Source organism: Pseudorasbora parva, chromosome 1 (assembly GCF_024679245.1).
Source record: "Pseudorasbora parva isolate DD20220531a chromosome 1, ASM2467924v1, whole genome shotgun sequence".
NCBI lineage: Eukaryota > Metazoa > Chordata > Actinopteri > Cypriniformes > Gobionidae > Pseudorasbora > Pseudorasbora parva.
Window position 1 is genome coordinate 36,392,085 of NC_090172.1, and position 24,940 is coordinate 36,417,024.

The following is a 24,940-nucleotide window of genomic DNA, read 5'->3' on the forward strand; positions in this document are numbered from 1 at the left end:
AGCTTTAAAGTGGCTGCGACTGAAGTTTAGAAAGGAGTCTTTCATCGTAATAGCATTTCAGTTTAGTCTTCACGGCTGAGTCCGCTTGTGGAGGGGTTTGAGCAACCTGTTTTCTTCAGATGCTCATTTCAAGCAGCACTGAGTCACAGGAGGAGAGAGAGAGAGAGAGAGAGAGAGAGAGAGAGAGAGAGAGAGAGAGAGAGAGAGAGAAAGCTCATCTCTCCACATGACCCTTGTGAAAGTCATAGAAATCCTCCAGACTTGAGTGGTCTTTGCACTTTAAAAGGAGACGGTTCAATTTCACATCTGAATGAACATCTTCAAATCAATTATGCGAGAAGAACCTACTGTATAATAACTAAATATAGCTATTATTGTCCTAAATGCTCATCTTCCTGAGACTAGATACGAGCATTCATCGTGGCAAACAATGAGAGAGGGCCAAAATGAATGTTATGAAAACAGATTAATCCGCTCAGTGCCAGAATGATCAGGATGGGGGGTGGACGGGATGGCTGAGAACAGGAACATAGACCCAGTCCATATGGTGCCTGCAGAGGGAGAAAAAAAGGAAGCAAGACAGAGATATATAGACACAGAGACCGAAACAGCTTGGTCATTTGTATTTGAAGTATAAAAACAAATATATTATTGCAATTTGCAAACAATAAAAAAGTGGAATAGCTAAAAAATTAATCAGTCTCTCACTGAAAAATTTGTAAATTGTCTCTCCTCAGGGACTCTGAGTAATGATAGTGCAGAGGTGTGAAATTACCACAATTGTTGTGGCAAAACTAAAGCCTGTGTGTATTACAGTCTGCCTTTGCACTTGGGTCTTGTGAGAATATTCACATATGTAGGATTATTGAATCCATTCATTTTCATATTGAATGAACGCATGTAAATGCATTCTCAAAATTAGATCATAAGAGATAATCATGTCCAGCTTAGCTTGCTCTTAAACAGATGTACACAGAGACAACACCCCCTGGAGTCTCTCTATTGATAGTCCTTCCAGAATGGCCGTTCATTCGTCTGCTCCAGAGCCCCCCCAATCAGCTTGCAGAACCCCGATTGCTCTTAAATCCTCCAATGACTGTATTGGAGAGTGTGTGTGTGTGTGTGTGTGTGTGTGTGTGTGTGTGAGTGAGTGTGGGTGTGTGCTGCACCAGACATCAGCAGCAGGTTGAGAGCCGACACACAGAGGAAGCAAGAGAGAGAAGAAAAGAATAAAGGGGGAAAAAAGAAAAAGAGAAAGCGACACTCCTTCACTCAGTCCTCAGAGAGAACTTCAAGACGGCTTCCTGCAGATCCCAGCACACAGGTAAGGACAACAGCAAGAAGATGTGGTCTCTCTTTATCCCTCTCTAGCTTGTGATGCAGTGGCTATCGCACCCTACCGTTTTGTATTCATCTTTTATCTGATCGGCGTAAACACTCAATCAGAGGTGCAAACTTATACGATCAGTCTTGGACCTCTCTGTGCAGCAGTTGTCCTGGTTTGTCACTGTCATTTCATGCCCATATATGAGATAAGGGGAATTGATCTACTGTGAGGATGCTTTCTGCTTCTATCTGATGCTGACATTGCTATTGTTGAAAATAGCAGAGAGCAGAGCCGTAACAGAGGTAAATCTTTGGCTGAATGCTTTGAAAACAGCACACGTGGGGTTGGTACTAACAAAGCCAGGTCGTACGGTCATATCACATCACCCCGGGACAGCGTGAGCGGGGGAGAGACAGAGAGAGGCTCTTTGTTGCTGATAGTGATCTGATACGGATCTGCGCTGCCAGGGAGATTTCCCCGAAGACACTAAAAACCCATTCAGCTTGCGCATTTGTGTGTGTGCGGAATCAGAAACTGCCTGCTGTCCGGTCAAAGTGAATATTTACACAGATAAGCCCATTAAAATTGTATGAAATGACCATCTGACTTCCCAATAAATGTCGGTTTACCTATTTATAGATCTTAGCATGTAGGTTATGATAGAGGAAGGGAATCGCACGTTTCCATGGCAAAATTCAAACGGGAGCACATGCGCTTGGATTCACACCTTCAGTCAAAACTGTTTTATTGTGCATGGATCGCTGTAAATTAAAACACTAATGAGCTTTAAATCATATCCACAGCATGTTTCATTGGATGTGCGGAGAGTCAATGCACAGTCTACAGTACAGATAACACTGAAATGATTGTCTAAAATAGCCTAATACGTGAAATCTTAGAGCTTTTTAAATATTTAAATATAAGTGTTGCTGAATTTATTTGAGAGTGAAAGATTTTTTTTTTTGTTTGCTCGTGGCATGGTGATGAATTACAACATCACAGTCTGAGAGAGAGGCATTGTTATTGATATGTATTTGAACAAACAGGCTGTGTATGATGTATTTCATCATAGTCTAACGGAAGAGGTGTTGTGTTTGGCAGCAGGTTGTCCGTACGCTGGATCATTTACCATGTCATAGATGACAGATCTCACACACACAAACAGAGCAGCAGGCAAGACGCGCCGTTCCCCGACTTTATTCAACTTGACTGCTGCAGATTACACAGTGAAATATTGAAGCATGAAAAATATTCAAATTGATAGTAGTTCAATTTACAACCACTTATTAGTCTAATGGAATGCTGTAATGATGTGGAGTTTGGGAGACGCCAGCTGTCGGGATCAAGCCCTCATTACGCTCACAGAGTTGTGACTGTCATCGTACCAATATTTAAATGGTTGCTCGCTTGTCTTTTATCTCTCTCCTGTTCTACTTCTGTCATTGACTCATAAAACCGTATCCTTCCCTTTTTCCATCTTATCTCCTGCACCTCCATCTGCAAAGACTGCTGTATTTTGTATGTGTGTGTTTGAGATTTAGCGTGTGCTGTCAGAATAGAGGGTTTGTGTGCGTCTTTGGCTGAATGGTTCAGTGGAAGTGGCAGTATCAGAGTGTGGTACCAAAGGCTGTTAGGGAAAGAGAAAGGGAGAGAGAAAGAGAGAGAGAGAGGAGATAACTGGGCCCTGGAGCACACGCTCAAAGGCACTGTGTTTTTTTAGTGTATGCCGATACTCCACAGACCCTCATTAAACAGCACAGTCGTGTCACACACACACTGCCCTTCACTTGCTGAGTGTTTCACAAGCAAACTGAGGCCAAGTGTGTCCACTCCTCTTTACCTGCAATCACATTTAGCTTTATATCACTTTAGTGCTCCTGTTGATGGGTGTTAGTGTTTCCTGTGAAAAAAAGTAATTATTTCCACAAATCAAAAGTTTTGTGAACGCTACAGACCAACAAGTATCAGTCAATAGAGAAACTTCCATGTGTGTATATTTACAGATTTTTGCTGTAGTATTTACACTTGGTCACTGCATGTGTTTTAAGTCACTTAAAGTTAGCATGAAGCAGAAATTGTGATAGTACTTCTCTATTGTGGATAATATGAATATCTGTAAAATTGCTTCTTGAATGAGAAATATAAGGGATAGATTTAATCCATCTGTAACTGATTGGATCGTTGGATCATCATCATTTGCAAATTGCTGCGATCTCACGCGAGTGACGTATTGCTGGTGGGGAGAGATTTTTACATCAGTGGTCACGCCATCAGGGAATGAGATGTCTTTGTGAAGTTCATGTTTTTGATTAAAGATTACAAATTCACATGAATTAAAAAAAATGCTGTGCATGTATAAATCATTTATAACACACACAGTCAGTTTTAATCTCATGATGACTTCTAAAAACAGCTAAAGATACTTGCATGATCATTAAAAGAAAGATACAAAAGAAAAGCATACACAAAAGCATTGAGATGTGTATATAAGTTTATACATACATACAGTATATACACATACATTCTAATTATACACAGTACACACACATTATGTTAACAAAACGTTATTTTGGTTGCAATTATTCACACACACACACACACACACACACACACACACACACACACACACACACACACACACACACACACACACACACACACACACACACACACAATGCATTTCAGCTAGATGTAAATGCATATTGTATTTCAGGCCACAAAATGTAAAGTTCACTGTTCACACCAACACAAATGTTCGGCGTGAAATTTCAGTAAAAATTTTCTATGCAGGGGATTCAGACCAATGCATGAAAAAAACTGCAGACGGTTGGAATGCAAATGCAAAATTACTCTGAGAATAGGAGACACTCGAAAAATACCCTTACCACGGTACACAAAATCTTCCTCTGCCATTTACTGTCTGCTATTCAAGTCAAGTCTGGGCACAAATCTTGTTGGATGACCAGTGATTCACAACATGATGGAAAATACAGCAAAGAACACAAATATTGATCTTGGTGTGAACAGGCCTTAAGAGAGTCAAAATGAATAATACACAAATCTCAAACACTAAGTAACATAAGGGGTGGAGATTTAAGAAATTGCATAAACAAAGATATTTCCATATAGTATACTATAGTATATGTACACATATGCTAATTTTGTAGAGATGCATTGAGACTAGTGTTGGCATTACTATAATGAATCACTTTAATTTAATTAGTTTCCCTTGAAAAAATAAAATAAGGGATTTTTCTTAATTTTTACGTAATGTAATTAAAGTACTTCTGATGTAATTGCATTACTGCAAATACTGTGTAGATATATAACAATTCTGGATAAACAATTGCAAATTTAACATCAAATAATAACATTAAAATGTATGTTTTGATGCAACCTTCTCCCGTTACATATAATTTATGCAATTTTATTAATATTTAAGAGCAGATTCATCTTTGTATTGTTGATTGAGGTTGATATTGGATTTAGAAAGTAATAAGTAATGCAATACTTTTTAGAGAGAGTAATTAGTTCAGTAATCAAATAACACTGTTTAAGATGTAATTAATAGCTGCTAAAGTGTTAATTAATAAGCCTGCACTGTAAAAAATTTGTGGTGGTTTTTGTTGGTTTAACTTAAAAAAGTAAGTAACCTGGTTGCCTTAAAATTTTGAGTTAATTGAAATTAAAAATTTGAGTTGATACAATGAAGGAAATTAGTTTAATAAATAGAAACTCAAAATATTTTTGTATCTGAACCACATAAAAAATGTGATAAATCATGAAAATAGCACAATTTGGCATGTTTCACTCCGTCATTAAAAATAACACACACATTATTACCCAATATGCTTACAAAATCTTTTAATAATCTTTTAATAAAGGTTGTCGAATCTCAAAAAAAATTCATTGTATTAACTCAAAATTTTAAGGCAACCAGGTAACTTTTTTTCTAAATAATTTTTTACAGTGTGTAGATGACCTGCATAGGATGTTTTACATTATAAGTATATGTTGAACACAAGTTATCAAAGCCTATAACCAGCTGGAAAAGGTTTTGGCCCTGAAAGTGGCCATGTTTCAAAGAAGCCAAACAAAATCATACAAATAGTATTAAGCAAACATTGGGGGTGGGGTGTTTTTGCTTCACTGCTGAAGGGTTTACTCCATGTGCTCTCAGAGGACATTGCAGTTCAGCATTCAGTGAGGAAAAAGGTGTAGCTGAAAACATAAGAAAGGCATTGACAAATATTGATGTCTCCCTCCCCTGTGTTCAGATTGTTAGGGCATGAAAGCATCACTGAACTAAAAATAGAGATCAAACAACAGGAGGGAAGTGTTATTTTGTTGTTGTTACTTAACCCGCCAGCACATTTTAATATCCTGTAACAAACATTAAATGTTAAACAAGTATAGAATCAGTAGTACATATTGCGAGAATATTTCATGAATGATTTATATGATACTAAGCCGTTTAGTTTGAATTTTTTTCCTTAATACATTATGGGCTAGATAATTGTTTTAGGGCAGCCAAGACAATACAATTTTTTGGAAAATCTTAACATAACCACCTACACATGCAGATTTACTCAAATGAATATTCTTAAACAGTTCTAATACCAAACAGAAAGCGGGCCCTCTATATTTAGCATGGCTTAGTTCAGTGTTCCATTCGTGAAACAGAAGTCCAACTTCTCTGGCATCTCAGGAGATCTCATTAAGAGCAAAGACCTCTTTGCATTTTTATTCATATTTCGATGTGGCAGAGGGATGATGAGCCCCATCAATCATTAAATCAAACGGAACTGCTGCTTTAAGGTTTCATGTCTTAATTCATGCAGGAGGCACAGTCAAGAGTATAATCTGTGTCTTGTGGCCGTTAAAGTCTATTATGAAGAATGAATATGGAGAAATAGCATTGAGATTCTGGGTGATGGTTGTTCCAGTAAAACAGGGAAAGAGGCAGTCCGGCTGTGTTGCTCCATAATGGATCTCTGGGCAACTCTTGTCACAATATGAGGTGCTTAATGCATCCTAAACTCCTTTCTTTTGCAGTCTCTGTGCATATGTATAACCCTTGTTAGCATTTTATATGAATCATTTGATGAATCACAACAAATGGTGTCACTTCGCCGTAGCTCTCCTAATTTAAATAAAATTGCTTCTGAGATTTGAATTAATACCCACATGTGTTTGTAGTCCTCTTGTATTGTTCGCATGATATGACATGCACTATAAGATGGGATAGGATTTGGGGATGGGACCCCTGAAAACTATGCAGAAATAATTTGAAATTTCAGTCACAGTGTTCTGTCATCTCCAGTGTTCTGCTGATCCAGTGTGTGTCCTATTAATGCTTATCTCAGGGGGAAATAGAGAGGGTCTGATAATACAGCTCTCATCCTGCTGTATCTACTAAAGGCACTGATCTCTTCTGTTTTGATACCACCTCCCGCTGGCTCTTCTCTGCATAATGATTGCTCTTTTTTCAAGCTGATGTGTTGGTAACGAGCAGCAGCTATCATTTAGCTTAACTGAAAATGATCATTTAAATAAGAGTGTTCACCAGTTTTTGTTTATGTTAACGGCTTTGGTTGATGATAATTAACAGAACTGTTTCGTTATTCTTTATTCCCTCTGCAGTTACAATGCTGCCTGGTACCAGGCCCCTGCTGCTGTGTGTGCTGTGTCATATCACCACCATATGGGCATTCGCCCGCATGTCTGATGCCGTGGAGCTGCGGTCCGCGTTCTCTGTGGCACGTACTAGCAGCATGGAGGGAGGGCCGAAGATGGTCATTACCTTTGACAAGGTGTACGTCAACATTGGTGGCGATTTTGATCCAAAGGCCGGCTTGTTCCGCTGCAGGATTCCGGGCGCATACTATTTTTCTTTCACAGTGGGGAAGTTCCCACGACGAGACCTGTCGGTCATGCTGATGAAGAACCGCAATGAGGTACAGGCGATTGTGTACGATGAAAATGCCGGAGAAGAGCGGAAAGTGCAGAGCCAGAGCGCCATGCTGCAGCTTGATTTTGGAGACACTGTCTGGCTTCGTCTTCATGGTGACCCTCGCTACGCTATCTACAGCAACACTGGTCATTACACCACCTTCAACGGTTACCTGATCTACCCTGATGTGTACGGCTACCAAGAGCCCAAACACAAAGTCCATCACAGTGACCATCAAGCACCGAAAACCACCGATCACTTATTGTCTGAGCACGAAAATACAATTACCAAAGACAATGGTGTGAGTATGAAAGAAGAGAGAGGGGATGAAGAGATAAAAGAGGAGGACAGGAGAAATGGAGAGGAGGAAGACGATGACCAGAGGTCGGCATTCTCAGTGGGCCGCACTCAGAGTATTGTGGGAGTGGATCAAGGATACCCTGAGCACCAGCCCATCATCTTTGATACTGAGTTTGTCAACATCGGCAACAACTTCAACTTAAGCTCTGGTATATTCAAATGCAGTGTTCCAGGAGCCTATTACTTCTCCTTCAATGCTGGCAAGCTGCCCCATAAGACCCTGTCAGTGAAGCTGATGAAGAACCATTTGGAGGTACAGACCATGATCTACGATGACAGCGACACTGAGAAGGCCCTGCAGAGCCAGAGTCTGATGTTGTCACTGCAGGATGGAGACACTGTGTGGCTCTACAGCCACCAGAGGGATGGATTTGGTGCTTACAGTAATCATGCCAAGTATATCACTTTCACTGGCTTCCTGGTGTATCCTGAGCTGCACCAAAGCCCTCCTCAGAAGCAGAAACAGGATAAGACATTGTAGGCCGGTCAATGAGCCAGTCTGTCTGTGGGTCTTTAGGAAGGGTAAGATGTTGTAGGAGCGTTTGTGTGGAAAAAGTGTGACTTCCCTACACACAATCTTCTACACTCTAGAGACTGTGTTATCACTCTTGTGGTTTGCTTCTTCAGATTCCTTATTACAAAATCTCTCAAGCTTTTGGTTTTATTCTATTGATCTACTTTAGGAATAAAAGTCAAGCAAGCACCCATAACACATTGGTTAAACAAGGCCTCTACTCAGCATCCCTAAAGTCAGCATTAAATGGAAATTGTGATCTTTTCTTCCCTATTGTCCATCAGGAATTAATTAGAACATTGGATTGTTGTTGTTTACAAATTGAGCAATGACATGTAAGTGACAGGTTGTGGGGTTATTTCCCTGTCAGAGCAGTGGAGCATATGTCATCAGAGATGTCATTGGGTGCCCCTATTATGCTGTTTTATAGGTTCCTAATTTTGTCTCCAACACAACAGGTTTACATGCATCAAAGATGCTGAAAAAAACACTACATAATATACATAACATACAGTGTTATTACATTTTTTAATGATTCTCAAATGACTCATATGATAATTCAGTCTCTCTAAATCCCTCCTTTCCGCAAGCTACTCTGCTCTGACTGGTCAGATGGCCCAGTCTGTTGTGATTGGTCGACCACTTACAGCGCTTATCAGAAACAAAACACCCATTACCATTTCTGAACTTCAGCTCCGGAGGCTATCTTAACATTGGAAGAACTAGTTATTTAACCTGAGCCTCTATTGCAAGGATGACGAGCAGGATGTTTCTCAGTGATATGCTACTCAGTCTGACATACATTATGAGATGTTGTTTCCTCACCATCAGCATCAACAAACAGATGTGTATTTTTTAATTTATTGTGGTGCACATGCAAGAACTGCATCATTAACTGTATCAATAACAGGACACACTCTGGTCGAGCACAATGTGAATGACTGATGTAACATTCAAATTTGTAAAACAAATCTTGCTCCGTCCTTTATCTTCACTCAAAGTAGTATGAACGACAGACAATCTGCATTAATATACATTTAATAGACTAGACATAGAGTTTTAGGTAATAGTGCCCACTACAGCTGCTCAGAAGAAAAATTTCACTAAGAAATGTATAATTCAAATACAAAAAGAATATGTATAATCTATACTTGTAGAAAATATATACATCAATAAGGAGGAGCAAGCTGGACCAAATAAAGTGGGTACTGTCCCATCTTTAGTGGATAAGCATTTTGTAAATCCCATTTAGATCTCACAGAGATTTGAGAAGCAACCGTCAAAAGGTTATACTGCTGTTGTACCGCTGTGGTCATTTTAACCACTGACTCTACACATCTCATCATTTGGAAGTTTTTACAAAGAAAATGTGCTTTTGCAGAGAAGAAAACAGCATCTTCTTGACATGTACACAGCAAGAACAAGATACAGCGTTTGAGGGCGGGTTGTTCGTGGGCCAATGAAGAGCATAGGTGGGCATTCAGCAAATGTTTCACAGTGACCTGTAGATGTTAAGGAACTGGGGTTTTGAATTACTGACCACTTGTATAGGAGGTTCAAAGATTATTCTTTCTTTTGAGAGACAATACATTTATTTATTGTGCACTTTTGACTTTACAACTTTGCAGATATTTTACATAGAGTTTACGTTACTCACTGCATGAAAGGTAATATTCAAAAAAGCATAAGAGGGGCACTTTAAATATTACGAGGGCAGATCATTAAAAAACAAAAACAAACAATTAGATAAATCACCTATAATAAACACTGCAACATTCCATAAAAAGTAGAATTGTTCATTTTGATTTCATGGTGACTTTAAGGCCTTGAATGCTGAGTTCCCACAACAATATGATTAAAAAAAAAAAAATGTCACTTTTAAATTAAATAATTTGTAAAAATGTATATATATATATATATATATATATATATATATATATATATATATATATATATATATATATATATATATATATATATATATATATATATATATATATAAATTGAATCAAAAACAATCAAAACATAAAAATAAATATAAAACAATGAGAGATTCTTAGCACTAAAGCACCTATCTCTGCAGAGGCAATTCATCAGATAACTCCAACTTGAAACAACCTTTTATACCATCTAAAATTGAATACAATTATTGAATGCATGCATATTTCAAATAAGAAATAGTGTTGTCTTTGAAGCTTTTGCATGAAAGATTTGCACGAGAGCTCCATCTTCTGCTTTTTCATTCATTATTTCCGGTGTAAAATCAGTGTTCATGCTACACACGCACGCAAGCAAGCACGCACACACACACACACACACACACACACACACAAAACGGTGATCATTTCAGCTAATCATAATTCACATTGTCTGTAAATAATAAGTCTGGTTTTGGAACTGCACTAAACATTTAAACTGAGGATTGCTTCTGTAAATTCACTGCATATGGCCAGAAACTGCTGAATGCAGGCTCACAGCTTCTAAAGGAACAATGATCGTATTCACTGCCAAATACATTTACTGTACACCAACTGATGCTAATGATTTTGGAAAATTGTTCAAAAAATATTGATGTTTATATTTTGTGAAAAAATTTGTATAATTCTTCTGGTTTATGCTGTTGTGTGTATACGGCCATAAAGATTTATTTAGGTGACAAAGCATATGTATTAAGTGCACAATTCCAAAATGTAAATACTTTCGTGTTTTTTATCCATTTCTATATAAGTGAACATTTGCATTTCTAATTCTGTGCCTGGTCTTATGTACTTTTCTGTATGGGTTTAATCCAGTAAACTTTGTGAGAGAATGCTGGATAAGCTTTTCAGTGTCTGTGCAGTATGAGCTACTTTGTTAAGTACCGTTAAGGTGGGTTCAGTGTACACTGGATTCTTATTGCGGAAGAAGCCAGTCCTCAGATGAAAGCCAAATAAAAACTCTAAATGTATACTGTTTATTTTGTCTGGGATTTTTTTTTTTTTTTTACTAGTGTCAATATTTCACATCTGTGTGTTGTCACTCCTATCAAATTATATCTTGTACAAAGATTTGAAATAAAGTATTATTCATATAACTTTAGAATCAGTAAAATCTGAATCCAGAAAACATTTTAAAATATTTGATTTCAACAATGTATATCAGTTGAGAGCGATAACAAAGTTCACATACGGGTTCTTTTTGAACCCATATAAGCTTGATTTTACCATGAATGTTACAGCTTTCATGAGGGCAGATTAGTTTTCTGTCATGAGGATCAAGAAGATGGTTGGGGAAGTTTAAGAAGAATTTGTCTGAATAAAATTATAAAAAGCCTGAAAGTGAAGCACTGTGTTTGGTGCACACCATATAAATCAACACCCAAATAATACCTTTTGTATCATCATGGTATTGGAAGAACACACACCAAAAACAATGAAGTTGGGAGAAAAAAGGATTTGTATTCTAGAATAACCTCTAAGTGACCAGATTTGAATATGACTGAAAAATTGACATCTTCCCCTCTAATTTGGAAATATTATTCAATTCAAACTGAAACCAAATGAACAAAAAACATTTTTTAGTTATCACAAATCTGTTTTTTTGGGGGGTCATTGTGGTGTATATAGTTTAGATTAATGTGAGAAAAAGTCATTTAAAGTAGTTTAACATAAGGTAGCAACGTTAAATGTGAAAAAATGAAGGCGTTTGAATAATAACACAGTAAAGCAAACATATATGCCAGAGCCAACGACTGCAGCAGAACTTCAGTCATGAGGGAATGAGAGAACACACAAGCAGCAGAAGAAAGCTGACTTGCCACAAATTGTAATGAGATTGGCTAATGGAAAAGCCACAGTTAATTATGGAGGAGTGATTTTTATACCTATAATTTTGCCCCATTCAACAACATTCCTTATTGGCAATTAAACAATTTTGTGGCTAAAACTCATTATTTTGCAGATAACAATCTTTTTGGAAATAACCTGTCAATATGACTTATTTTTTGTAGCGGTATCTAGGGTATTAAAGCCTTGAAGGCATATGGCTATATGCACTTTTAACTGCTTAATTACAAAAATATGAAATGGTTATCAGACAGACTTTAAACATTTTTTATACACACACTAAGTTTGGTTTTCATTAGAATACATTAAATGTATAACAAAATATACCAGTGGTATATTTTCCTGAATTACCACTGCCACTTAAAAAAAAAAAAAAATGTATTTTCACACTAACATATTCATTTGGAATATCAAATTAATTACAAATTTGTGACTTTTAACAAAACTCTTAAAATAGTAGAATATAAACACATAATCCTGATAATTCAGAGAGCTGAAAATATCTTATTTTTTATGTGTGCAAGTCTGTTGTGTACAAAGATACAACTATCAAAAGTTTTAACCAGTGTTATTACAAATACAGACATTTATAAATAAGAAATAAGATGCAAGAGTCATTTTTATTGTTTTATTTAGATGTAGCACAGGGTCTTATTTACATAAATATGTTCTGATCATTACAGCTCTCCAGGATCACAGCACAGAGGGAGCTTTACTTTGCTGGTTTGTCCCCAGACTCCAGCTTTGGTGAATCTTTAGGCTCCCTGTATGCAGGGAACGCTTCCCATGGACTGTTCAAGTCAAACTTACGAAACTCCTGAGAGAGCTCGACAGGTTCAGCCACAACCCGCTTCACTTCATCATCATAACGCACCTGAGAAAAGAGAAGAAAAGTCAACATAAATTAATCCACACCCCTTTGCTGGAATCATTAATATTAAAATTACATAACTGCTCTGTCCCTTTGAACATACACTATTGTTAAAGGTTTTCTATTATTAAGTTTCTTATGTTCACCAAGGCTGCATTCATTTGATAAGAAATACAGTAAAACAGTAATATTGTGAAATACGATCATTTAAAATAAGTGTTTTCACTTTTTAATACTTTAAAATTTCATTATTTCTTGCTGCATTTTCAACAGGTATCACTACAATCTTCAGTGTCACATGATCCAGTGTTAAAAAACAAAAACAATGTTTTACTGCTTAAAGGCTTAGTTCACCCAAACATTTCAATTCTGTCATTAATTACCCACCCTCATACTTTTCCAGACCCGTAAGACCTCCGTTCATCATCGGAACACAAATGAAGATATATTTTTTTAAATCCAATGGCTCAGAAAGGGCTCCATTGGCCACAATGACATTTTCTCTCTCAAGACCCATAAAAGGTGCTAAAGACATCGTTACAAAGTCCATCTCACTACAGTGGCTCTACAATCATTTTATGAAGTGAAGAGAATAGTTTTTGTGTGCAAAAAAACCCCAACTAAATAACGACTTATATAGTGATGGGTGATTTCAAAACACTGCATCCTGAAGCTTCACACCGTTATGAATCAGTGTATCGATTCAGGATATGTATCGAGTGGCTTTGGCGATCCGAACCGCTGAGCCGATATGCTGACACATAATGGTTCGAAGCTTCAGGACACAGTGATTTGAAATCGGCCATCACTATATAAGTTGTTATTTCAAGGGCCGGGACTTTAACGCGTTAATTAAGATTAATTAATTATGCAAAAAATAAATAATTTTAACCACACTTATTTTTGCACCACGGAATGTTTTTCAATGAATGAGTTTCGATGGACAGATTATACTGGAACACCAACTATCGCTCACGAGTCACGACAACAACAAACCATAGTGAACATGAACGAAGAAGCTGATGAGACCGCTTTGCTTGGCCCCGTGGATGGGAAATTTTGTTTAAAAAAACGAAAGGATGGAAGCGTCGACAAGAGCATGGTTGTGTGCAAGCTATACAACAAGGAATTTGCGTATCACTGCAGCACATCGAGCCTCAAATATCACAAATATGTTTTTGCTACACTTAATGGCAAACATTGCACTGGTCTGCTGGACTGAAATAAATAAACAATATTTTGTTAATTAAGCTTATGTATTCAGTCATTATTCAATGGTATACTAAAAATCCATGTTAAAAACTTCTCACTGTTCTCAGGTCAAATATTTATAAGCAATTAAAATGTGATTAATTTAGATTAATTCATTAAAAAGCCTCTAATTAATTAGATTTTTTTTTTTTAACCGAGTCCCGGCCCTAGTTATTTCAGGTTTTTTTGGCTGACAAAAACTAATTCTCGTCGCTTCATAAAATGATTGTAGAATTATTTGCAGTGAGATGGGCTTTGTAACGTCTTTAGTGCCTTTTATGGGTCATGAGAGAGGAAATGATATCGTGGCCAGGCCACTGGAGGCCTTTCTGAGCCATCGGATTTCAACAAAAACATCTTCATTTGAGTTCCAAAGATGAACAAAGATTTTTGGGTGAACTAACTCTTTAATATTTTTGTGGAAATCATTATAAATGGTTATTTGGTGAATAGAAAGTTCAAAAGAACAGCATTTATCTGAAAATGAAATCTTTTGTAACAATCAATTTCAATTAATGTGTCCTTGGCTGCTGAATAAAATTAAGATTGTCTTTGAAAAAAAAAAAAAAAAACATCTTACTGACATCAAAGTGATCCAACCAAGCCTGCAACCAAGCCTCTCAGAAACTGAAACCTAGGCGCCTTGATCGCCCCTAAGTGGTAGGTCCCAGTATAGCTCATAACCCCCACCCCTCTGTGTTTTCTGAGGGACGCGACACAAACTTAACAATCAAATTATAATTCAAATTATTTTTCCCCAAAGATGGTTTCTGTCACTGTAGTCAGATACCATGATGATTTCATTTAAAGTGTTTTTTTTTTAAATAAGTTTAGTTTCAGTTAGGTATATATAAAAACGTCATGATTGACAGCTGAGATTGATGGCTTCTCTGAGGCCCCATTTACACTGCATGGTTCAAGTGACCCAATTCCGATTTTTTCCTCTCATGTAATAATGCGTTCGATTTATATAGCGCTTTTCAAGGCACTCAAAGCGCTATACACAGAAGGGGGGAATCTCCTCAACCACCACCAATGTGCAGCATCCACCTGGATGATGCGACGGCAGCCATATTGCGCCAGAACGCTCACCACACCAGCAGATCGGTGGAGAGGAGACCGAGTGATGAAGCCAATCACGATATGGGGATTATTAGGAGGCCATGATGGACAGAGGCCTATGGGCAAATTTGGCCAGGATGCCGGGGTTACAGGATGCCGGGGGTTACACCCCTACTCTTTTTCCGAAAGACATCCTGGGATTTTTAATGACCACAGAGAGTCAGGACCTCGGTTTAACGTCTCATCCGAAAGACGGTGCTCTTTGTCAGTATAGTGTCCCCATCACTATACTGGGGTGTTAGGACCCACACAGACCACAGGGTGAACACCCCCTGCTGGCCTCACTAACACCTCTACCAGCAGCTACCTGGTTTTCCCAGTTGGTCTCCCATCCAGGTACTGACCAGGCTCAGCCCTGCTTAGCTTCAGTGGGAAACCAGTCTTGGGCTACAGGGTGATATGGCTGCTGATCATGTGGCACAGATCGGATATGAAATGTGAACGTGTAAGCAGTAAAAAAAACGCATGAATTCCGATGTCCTCAGATCGGATTCAGGCCTCACTCATATGTGGTAATAAATCCGATATGATTCGGATGCGTGCATTAGCGTCTGCCATGTAAGCGGTCAAATTGTATATTCCCCAGTAAATGCAAGTCGTACGTCATTGAAAGGACGGAGGCGAATGACGTCAACTCATGTGGACACAAACTGCGATCCAGTGTTGCCAAGTCTGCGGTTTTCATGCGGAATTGGGCTACTTTAACACAATTTTGAGTTGCAATTGGGTGGGTTTTGTTGTGAAAACCAGGCAACCCCGTCAAGGGCTCTCCTCTTTTTCTCCGCCTTAAGAGAGAAATGTTTTGCCGACCTTTAAAGATGCGTGGAACTGTGCAGACAGCTTAGTTCAAACATTGTGCAATCATTTTGTCTGTGTCCATCGCATATCACGCTATTTTACTTCCTTTCTCTGGTTAAGAACGTCTTGGGCTGTTTTGCCAGGGTACAGTGTAAATGCACTTTATTTTCTACATTTCCATAACTGTTTATTTCACACTAACATAATGAATTATTAAGCATCTGCTAGAGTGTAGGCGGGCTTTTGATATCGCGCCTCTACTTCCTGCTGTCCACTGCGCAGACTCCGGTCCCGAGATCACTACAGTGCAGACTCTGTCCTGCGCAAATCGTCAATGCCATATTTGGACCTCCACAGGCTTCAATTACTTCAGCGGAAGTGAATGAAGTTGCGTCGTCCATATTGTTTTACGGTCTATGTTTTAAACGGTTGTGTAACTATGAGAACATTTCTGAGAGGAGGAGAGATGGCAATCACTAGAGAGTAACAGATGTGACTACATATTCAGAGCATTACCTCCACATATCCAGACAAAGGAAAGTCTTTCCTGAATGGATGGCCTTCAAATCCATAATCTGTTAAGATGCGTCTCAGATCTGGATGGTTTGCAAAGAAAACTCCATACATATCCCAAATCTGTAATGATACAATTTCAGAGTGAAACAACGTTTTCTCTAAAATTAGACAAAACAAACTTAACACCTGAATGCAACTACAGCTATGAATTATGATCTAATGGATCACTGACAACCCTCAAGACCCCTCATAAACAGTCTGCAGTGTTTCATAGCAGGTGGGAAGTGGCTCCTCATGAGCACTGCAGCTTGTTGTGTCTGAGTATATGCTAGACCAAACAGACATCCATTTTGAAGTGTGAAATATACAATGCCAAACCTTGTTCATGAAACCTCAGCTGATTAGAGTAAGACACATACCTCTCTCTCATACCAGTTAGCTGCCTGGTGCACAGACACAGAGGAGTCAAGAGGAGTCAGCTCGTCAGTGTAGGTCTTCACTCGGATTCGAGAGTTATAGCGCAGGGACAACATATTATACACAATCTGAAAAGGAAAAAATTGGATCGTCATTACCCTAAAAAAACTGTTTTAGAAATGTTTGGTTCTGATGGATGTGCATTCCAATGCCACTAACTTTCATCATCCAGGCTACCAAAGTATGCATATTTTATATATATATATATATATATATATAGACATATCATTGTTGAAAATGAGCATACCTCAAAACGATAATGCCTTGTAGGGATATCCACAGCTGTCAGGTCAGTCATGTTGTTGAACTGAGCATTGGTGTGATCTTTCAAGAAGGTGAGAACAGGTATAATCCCTTCTGGGTGGATCATTACCTCCAGCTCATTAAAGCAGGTCACCTAGGATTCAAACCAAAGGATGTAAATAGAGCCATTTTGAGGAACTACAGAGTACAACTTTAAAATAAAAAATTAACTGACCTGAACTTGTTGCACATATTTGGGGAGAATTTCTGCAATGTATTCGCCAAACTCTGAAAGCTGAGTGTGGGTGACTGGATCCTTGGGCCTTACAGTAGCTAATGCAAAAGAGAAACACAAAAAAGACATTTGGTCCCACTTTAGGGTATGCTTAAATGTCTTCTTCTACATGCATTTACTATAGGGTTAGGATTAGTTGCATGTAATTACGACTAATTTATAGTAATTACTAGAGTAACTGCATGTAACAATGACGCTGTAAAATGTGTTACCTATTGTCTTAGATTTAAAAATACCAGCTGTAAATAATTTATTTAAATACATACAAGTCCACTGTTCATTCTACATTTAAACTTTCCCATTGTTATCCCTAACCTTAACCTCCTCTAGTATTATGCAATACATGATAAACATTTAACTGTACTTATAAAACAATTTTTGCGAGCACAAAGTAGTGAAAGGCATCTAATACACAGCAACACGCACTGTTAACAACAATGACAGACTTCCAGAAATCTACTCACGGCTGGTTTCAGATGTTGTTGTTCTTGTCTGGACCATAGCAGCGCTTTGTCTAGCAACTATGAGAGAAATGAATGCATTACACAATATAGTGTGCCATCACTAACGTTACAAGTTCAGATCAAGACATCAAAATGGGTCCAATGAACTTAAAAACATTCCTGCTATTTCGAAATTAAGCAAATTTTCTTCACACTGGAAGAGTGGTCTTAATTTCACGAATAAGTGAAGCTGTATTGGCATGATTTATATTATAACTGAAAATCCGTCGACGCTGTCATTGGCGATCTGTGTGTATGTACTGTTTGCTAATGCGAGAGGAAAGGTCAACAGTGAAGAAAAGTCAAAAATACCGAAAAGCTTGTGTGGCTCCTGCAGAATGACATTAATGGTTAAAATATTCATCTTCAACACGTCTGTGCTGTTCTGTGTTTATTGCTTACCGTTTAGACTTCTTCCAATACCGCTGCGGACAAATCTAACCAAGGAGGCCGCCATCTTTACTTCCTCACCGCGTCCTTCCTCGCGGGATTTACTGATGCTGACGGTACTACGGGTGTATTCGGCAGTGCGAGGCTGCCATCTTCAGTCGAGGCCAGTAACTGCCTGACGTACGAAATAGTCGAATCGAAAAAAATAATTGACCCTTAGACAATATATAAATTATGTTTATATGTTTTATGTTTTGTATCATATTTTGATGAATCAGGCTTTTATGACCCATATATTAGAGAGAATATGGACACACATATGCTATTTATTGCAATTGTTGTTTTTTGGCCAAATTGTAAGATTCAATTCTGATGACTTGTAATGTAAAATACCACTGAGATTTGCATAGCAGTAACAAACTTCATAGATAAAATACATCCTAAATATTAGTTATGCAATAGTCAGCAATGCAAGTAACAATGCAATAAATTAGTTAGCAATTCAATAAACATCCCCTTAAAAGCCTGTTGTATCATATTTTATGGTACATTTTAACATTATTTTCCAAAGGGAAACATAAAAATGTATGGATGGATAATCAAGTAAACCTAAGTTGCTTCAGCCCAGTAAATGTTTATCTTAAAATATTACTAACAGTTATGTTTATATTTACTTTAAATCATTGTATATTTTACAGTAAAAAGGCATGTGCACCACAATCTGGAGGTGGACATTTATAGATATAGTTTACTTATTAAAAAGTGTAGGAATTGTCAATCTACCAGAGGGCAGAAGGCATGTAAATGACTAAACTTCTTACTTTAAAATTTGAAGCAGAGAAATTGGACAAGATCAAGGAGTTGATTACTGATTTTTAGATACAATAAAGCAGTATTTCTGGTCACAATTAAAGGTCAGAAGATGGTTCAGTTTTAAAAAAATCTTGGTGTCCAGTAAAAATAACACCCATTTTATTGTAGTGTATAACATTAAATATTTAAATACATGGGCTCCGTTAAGCTGCCAAGAAAGGATTTCAAAATGATGTACACTGTTGGATTATAAAATATCATGATCTTATGTATAACAATCATAAAGAAATAAGAGACCGATCACCAGACACAGGTTTTTGAACAGTTTCCACCACAAAGAGGCTAGGTGGGAGAAAAAATAAAGGTAACACTTTATTTTAGGGTTCATTCTCACTATTAACTATAGTTGCTTATTAACATGCATGTTACTAGGATATTTGTTATTTATTAGTAGTTATAAAGCACAGATTATTGGCTTATTCTGCATGACTATATTCTACATCCCTACCAAATAGGCCTACATTTAAATTCTACAAACACTACCTTACTAACTATTAATAAACAGTAAATTAGGTCATAGTTAATAGTGAATATGCATTCCCCGTACTAAAGTGTTAACAAAATAAATCAATCTGTTCAAATGTTATTAAATCATTATCATCATCAATTAAATCAAACAAAAATAAACTACGATTTGGAAATTCACTGTCTAAAACATCTGAGGTGATAGAAATTACAAGATTTATTTATTCACAATGTTGGTCCAGAATGACATTATTACAGCTTAAAGTCTAATTTCATGTATAGTACACAAATTCTTATATGAATATATATATATATATATATATATATATATATATATATATATATATATATATATATATATATATATATATATATATATATATATATATACAAAATATGCACTCCAGCAACGTATTAACAATGTACAGTAAACGAGATTCAGCATAAATGTCAGTATCTGTACAATGTTTATCTTCTAGCTGGACTCTGAAAAACACACTTGCTTATAGTACTCCTGCAGCATCTCCAGCTGGGCTGATCGGATTAGCACATGAGGCCGAACTGAGGCCAGCATCTTACAGGCCTCCTCTGGACTCCAGCAGTGTAGCTGTGTAAGGAGAATAAAGGTTAAACATAGGGCCATAACTATATACTGATTAAAGTAGGCTAATTAATAACTGTAATAAAGAGATAAGGAACATTAATGGAGCTGTTTTGATATATTAGGCACACGATTAAGAGTTAATGTCAGCATATTTTAAAATAAAAATATAATATTCCAAATTGATTACTTTAAAGTTTAAAATTGGTTATACCAAATACTGTTACACTCTTGAGTCTCCTAACATTCTTTAAACACAACTGTTTTTCTTCCCCTTGTCAATGTTTTATATAACTAAATGATACAATGCATATAATTATATATAATATCTTTAGAAAAAACTGGTTGATACTGGTTCAAGAATGAACAAATTCATTTAAAGAATATACTGTATGTACTATGTATACTGTGTATAATAAGTGAAATTATGTATGGTTCATTCTTTAAAAAAAAGTGAAGCTTAAGTACAAGAGTCCCTTTGTATTCTGCATGCATGTGTGGGTTTCATGTAGAAAAGTGACCAGCATCACTTGAATTAACGTATCAATTCTGTCTCTCCAAAATTCCCTACCTACAATATTATAGATTTTTTTTTAGGTGTCTTGTACAAAGCTCTTTGAACGAAAGTGCTAAAGAAATGTGCAAAACACACAATGACAAATATTATTTACAGTGGTGACCTATGACATAGTGCTTTGGTATTGATGCTGCTGGTTTTATTATTGTACATGGTGTAGTATGCAGAAGAGATGATACCCACCCTTATGAGGTATGCAGCTGCAATAGTTGCACTGCGAGAACGGCCGGCCTTGCAGTGAATATAGACACTACTGCCTTGTTCTCGATGCATCAAGGCAAAGTCCACACCCTTGTGGATGTGTTCTAGGCTGGGAACACCTGTCAGGTCCACTGTGTCCAGTCTGATCTGCTCAACGCCAACGGCTTGCCACTCCTGTTATTTATATACAAGTATCCCAAGATGAACATTGCCATAGTGATTATAGTTGAGAATGAGTAATAGACTTAGCAGAGACACTTACCTCAGCTGAATTACAGAAATATTTTGTTTCATATTCTTCATTCATCGTAATGACTCCTCTGACTTTCTCTTTTTGGACCAACTAAAGTCAAGCCAGAGAAGGCATACATAGTTGAGCCCTCAAGGATCAGGATTTTGAAAATAAGTCAAATTAAATGTGTCATTCCCATAAATACAGTTTACGTCAATCTTACCTCCTCTGTCATTGACCTGAATGGGAGAGCACCAAGAATGACAGTCGGATCTACGCGATTAAACCATTGCCTGGAGGTGATCTTTTCCATGACAACATTGTAAGCGAGTGTGGGATAAAATAAAATCCTTGCTAGAACACTGGACATCGTTCCACATGTAAACGAACGAAACGTGTCATAAAAGTTTAATTCCCACTACTCCTACATAAGTGCTGCATATGAAAGGGACGCGCTGTAAGTTTTTCTTCGACGCCTGTTACAGATCCTCGTCGACATCGCCCTCTTCTGTTTTGGAGGTAATTCGCTGGAGAAAATGAAGGAATTCACCGGACAAATATACTGAAGAAATTGTGAAGTGAAGTGACTTCAAATAATTATGGCCTACATTTGCAGGGGTTCGTGTAATTTAGTTTATCGTGCTCACGTGTATTGTATTTATGAATAAACATTAATTAATCGATTACATTAAGAAGAAATGCCGCATAAAATGGCAATAACAAACATCACTAGTATATCACTGAGAAAAGAAGCAATGTATAATTTCCGATTAAACGTGCAGAGAAATAGTTCAATAAAAACGAATATATGGACATCAATCGAACCATGATGTGTCTGTACTCCCTAGACGTGGTTAATATCCATTCAGTTTAGATAAAATGTGTGCTTTCTAAGGATAATTTGGAATTGTGAATAAATGTTACATTACATAAAATATAATAAAACACATGATAATACCAAAACAACTGCACGGACATTAAAATCACATTCACGTTAACCAGTCTGTCAGTTGCAAACGCTTGATGTTTATCTCCATATCACACACGCAGACCTTTTGGGCTTTTATTGACTTCAGCGACCACGTGAGAGAAACGCTTATCTGTCTCTTTAAGAAGGGGGGGCGTATTTCAACAAATTCCTTCTAACTACTGTTTTAAGTATGTATATGGTAATTTATCATAAAATACCGACAGAGTTTGATATTATAGTCGCGGTGGTCATGTTTTTGACTCCAAAAGTACATATTTGCCCAGTACATTACAACAGAGGCTCCACCCCAATCCCCTTTTAATAAATGCGATGGTGCATGCAGGAAAGACAGCCATTTTGCACCGTCCCTCTTTCACCCAGAAAGTAGGTTGTCGTGGGAAGACGTAATCAGAAAAAAACTACTAATTCACAAATCCCACTAAACAATCATTCCCCCGTGTCAGCACACCATACCTACTCAGTTCCTTCCATTTGAAAAAAGGGGCATCGAGGGTAAGTGTTGATTGTTCACGGTTGTAGCTGCGCAAGCTAACTGTTGGTTGTTTACGGTCGCTAGCACGCGCTAACATGCGTCATTATGTAAGAGCATTTCGACCATCGCGCGCCCATGGGGCTCGTTTCGTTTATAGATGCTGTTTTGATCAGTAGTACATGCAAGGTTGCGTCAAGAGTTATCAAAACTTGTGCAACTTCGGCGTGCTGTTCGATCTGCCCTGCTAAGTTTAGCATGGTTTACACATGCAACAATGATGTAACGCAATTAAAACGATTCAGGTGATGAGCACAACTCAGACAGGTCGTTCCCTGTGTTGCACATGCTGTCTTAAAATTGCATGTATTTTCACAGCGATCGGTATGAAAAATAAGTCACTAGAGGTTCGGTTGGAAAACGCATGGTCACTCCCCGGCTGGCTATATTCATAACGTAGCAAATGTGTTAGTAGTAACGTTATGCAGTGTTAAGCCTTTAGCACAGACGGTCTGTCATGTTATACATTAGCAACAACAACAACAAAAAGCTTACTGTGCAAGTAACATGGAGCTGTGTTGGCTTAATCGCGTCTTTAAAAGGAAGTATCGATCCCAGCAAAAGTTAAGCTAGCGACTCTGAGTACCTGCTGCTAATAAAATGTCTCTACCTGACAGTGCTTTTACTTGCTTGTTTCGAAGCTAACGTGTTGACAAAATCTAAATGCACCATGCGAAAGTACTCCTGACTGAGATCGTCATATAATACACTGTCTATATGTGTATATCTAATTCGATTTGAATGTTGTTCGTTTCCACAAAGCATGTCAACAAAATGTGTGAAGCTTATAGGGATAAGTTTTAGTCTCTGGCCTCCTGGTTTCGGCACAGAGGCCTGCTGCTCTTCAGGACTGTCACGTGAACTATCACTATCATTTGATAAGAGCTTCATAATGAACAATTGTACTTTTACTTCCAAGCCAAACCTTTATATAGTTATAATGCATAAAGCTTTTTGAAAATGAGTTGAGGAATCTGCATTATTGTGAGATATATATATATATATATATATATATATATATATATATATATATATATATATATATATATATATATATATATATATATATATATATATATATATAGCAGCAGCAGCCAGGACTAGCTGGTATTTACTTCAATGGTAATGTAATGTGGACTGGACTGTGTTCTGTTGAAAATGCTTCGTTACCAGTGTTGCGTCCTTCAGTTGTAGTTTGGTGTGAGTTGTGTCTAGATTGGGAGCCTTGTAGGAAAAAAGCTTTTCAGAGAAAAGGCAACATAGGCTGATAGCATGTTATTTGAATTAGACTGCCTAAAGAGAAATAAGGTCCATCCTGCTTGGTCTGATCGCTTGAAGTGGGATCTGTGGTGTTTTTGTCATTCTTCTAATATTTGCTTTCTTTAACCTAGTTGAGGTTGTTGGGTGAAGTTAATGGGATAGTTTAGCCATAATGTTTTAATGAATGTGTGTCTGATTTCCTCCATCTAATAAAAGTTGGTATATAATATACAAATATATACCCTCAGGTACACAATACCAATCTGGGAAAAAACACAGCTGGCATTGTGAGAATAAAAATATATATTTATATTATCTTGATGTAGAGGGGCAATAGGCTATATGATTGTGTTCTGCTCTTGCATTTCATTGGGATTCATTACATAAGGCCAGTTGTACATGATCTGTTAATTCCTTATCTGACATTGCCAGAATGTGCAGCATTGACTCTCTTGTAAGATCTGTCTGTCTCCAAGAATTATTAGGGGAAAACCTCAACTCTAATAGAGGCAGTATAAATAATACACAAAGACCGCAAATTAGCCCCCGTGTCTTTCTCAGCATGGTAATGGAGGTAAAGGACAGCAAGTCCACAAATACTGGGAATCAACACAGATGTTCACTGATAAAATGCCAGTCTAACCATACGGCTGTTCTTTTTACAGGTTGACGGGAGCAACGTTTCAGAAAAGCAAGGCCACAGAGAGGGTAAGTGGTTCTCACTTTTGTGTTAAGATGTATTACAATGGACTATTTGTTAAGTGAGA

The 24,940-nt window shown here is 37.4% G+C and overlaps 4 protein-coding genes and 1 pseudogene across 17 annotated transcripts in view; 2 read left to right on the forward strand and 3 right to left on the reverse strand.

The window, feature by feature from the left end:
• Nucleotides 1-1,108: 1,108 nt before the first annotated feature.
• c1qtnf4 (C1q and TNF related 4) lies at nt 1,109-10,043 on the forward strand. Its single transcript, XM_067439640.1, has 2 exons — nt 1,109-1,324; nt 6,971-10,043. The coding sequence occupies exon 2, from the start codon at nt 6,976-6,978 to the stop codon at nt 8,119-8,121; it is 1,146 nt and encodes a 381-aa protein (XP_067295741.1). The 5' UTR covers nt 1,109-1,324; nt 6,971-6,975; the 3' UTR covers nt 8,122-10,043.
• A 2,549-nt stretch (nt 10,044-12,592) lies between these two features.
• Nucleotides 12,593-18,597, reverse strand: ndufs3 (NADH:ubiquinone oxidoreductase core subunit S3). Its single transcript, XM_067439754.1, has 7 exons — nt 18,457-18,597; nt 18,016-18,072; nt 17,492-17,589; nt 17,261-17,410; nt 16,956-17,081; nt 16,537-16,656; nt 12,593-12,852 (listed from the first exon to the last, which is right to left on the reverse strand). The coding sequence occupies exons 1-7, from the start codon at nt 18,509-18,511 to the stop codon at nt 12,691-12,693; spliced, it is 768 nt and encodes a 255-aa protein (XP_067295855.1). The 5' UTR covers nt 18,512-18,597; the 3' UTR covers nt 12,593-12,690.
• Nucleotides 15,517-15,633, reverse strand: LOC137089069 (5S ribosomal RNA; annotated as a pseudogene).
• Nucleotides 18,598-20,162: 1,565 nt separating the features above from the next.
• Nucleotides 20,163-22,574, reverse strand: ptpmt1 (protein tyrosine phosphatase mitochondrial 1). Of its 4 annotated transcripts, none has more exons than XM_067439793.1 (5): nt 22,352-22,574; nt 21,617-21,901; nt 21,424-21,504; nt 21,144-21,335; nt 20,163-20,389 (listed from the first exon to the last, which is right to left on the reverse strand). In XM_067439793.1, the coding sequence occupies exons 2-5, from the start codon at nt 21,761-21,763 to the stop codon at nt 20,258-20,260; spliced, it is 552 nt and encodes a 183-aa protein (XP_067295894.1). In that variant the 5' UTR covers nt 21,764-21,901; nt 22,352-22,574; the 3' UTR covers nt 20,163-20,257. The 4 variants fall into 4 exon arrangements, with proteins under 4 accessions (XP_067295894.1, XP_067295875.1, XP_067295884.1 ...); XM_067439774.1 differs by having other exon boundaries at nt 21,617-21,920; XM_067439783.1 differs by having other exon boundaries at nt 21,617-21,920; nt 22,370-22,417.
• A 156-nt stretch (nt 22,575-22,730) lies between these two features.
• celf1 (cugbp, Elav-like family member 1) overlaps nt 22,731-24,940 on the forward strand; it is a 36,170-nt gene continuing 33,960 nt past the window's right edge. For 3 of the 11 annotated variants that reach the window (XM_067439653.1, XM_067439700.1, XM_067439726.1), the window contains exons 1-2: nt 22,732-22,876; nt 24,839-24,881. The gene's annotated coding sequence lies outside the window, so the exon portion shown is untranslated. Of the gene's footprint in view, nt 22,877-24,838; nt 24,882-24,940 lie in introns of all 11 variants that reach the window. The other 8 variants (XM_067439662.1, XM_067439709.1, XM_067439675.1 and 5 more) reach the window with 6 other exon arrangements.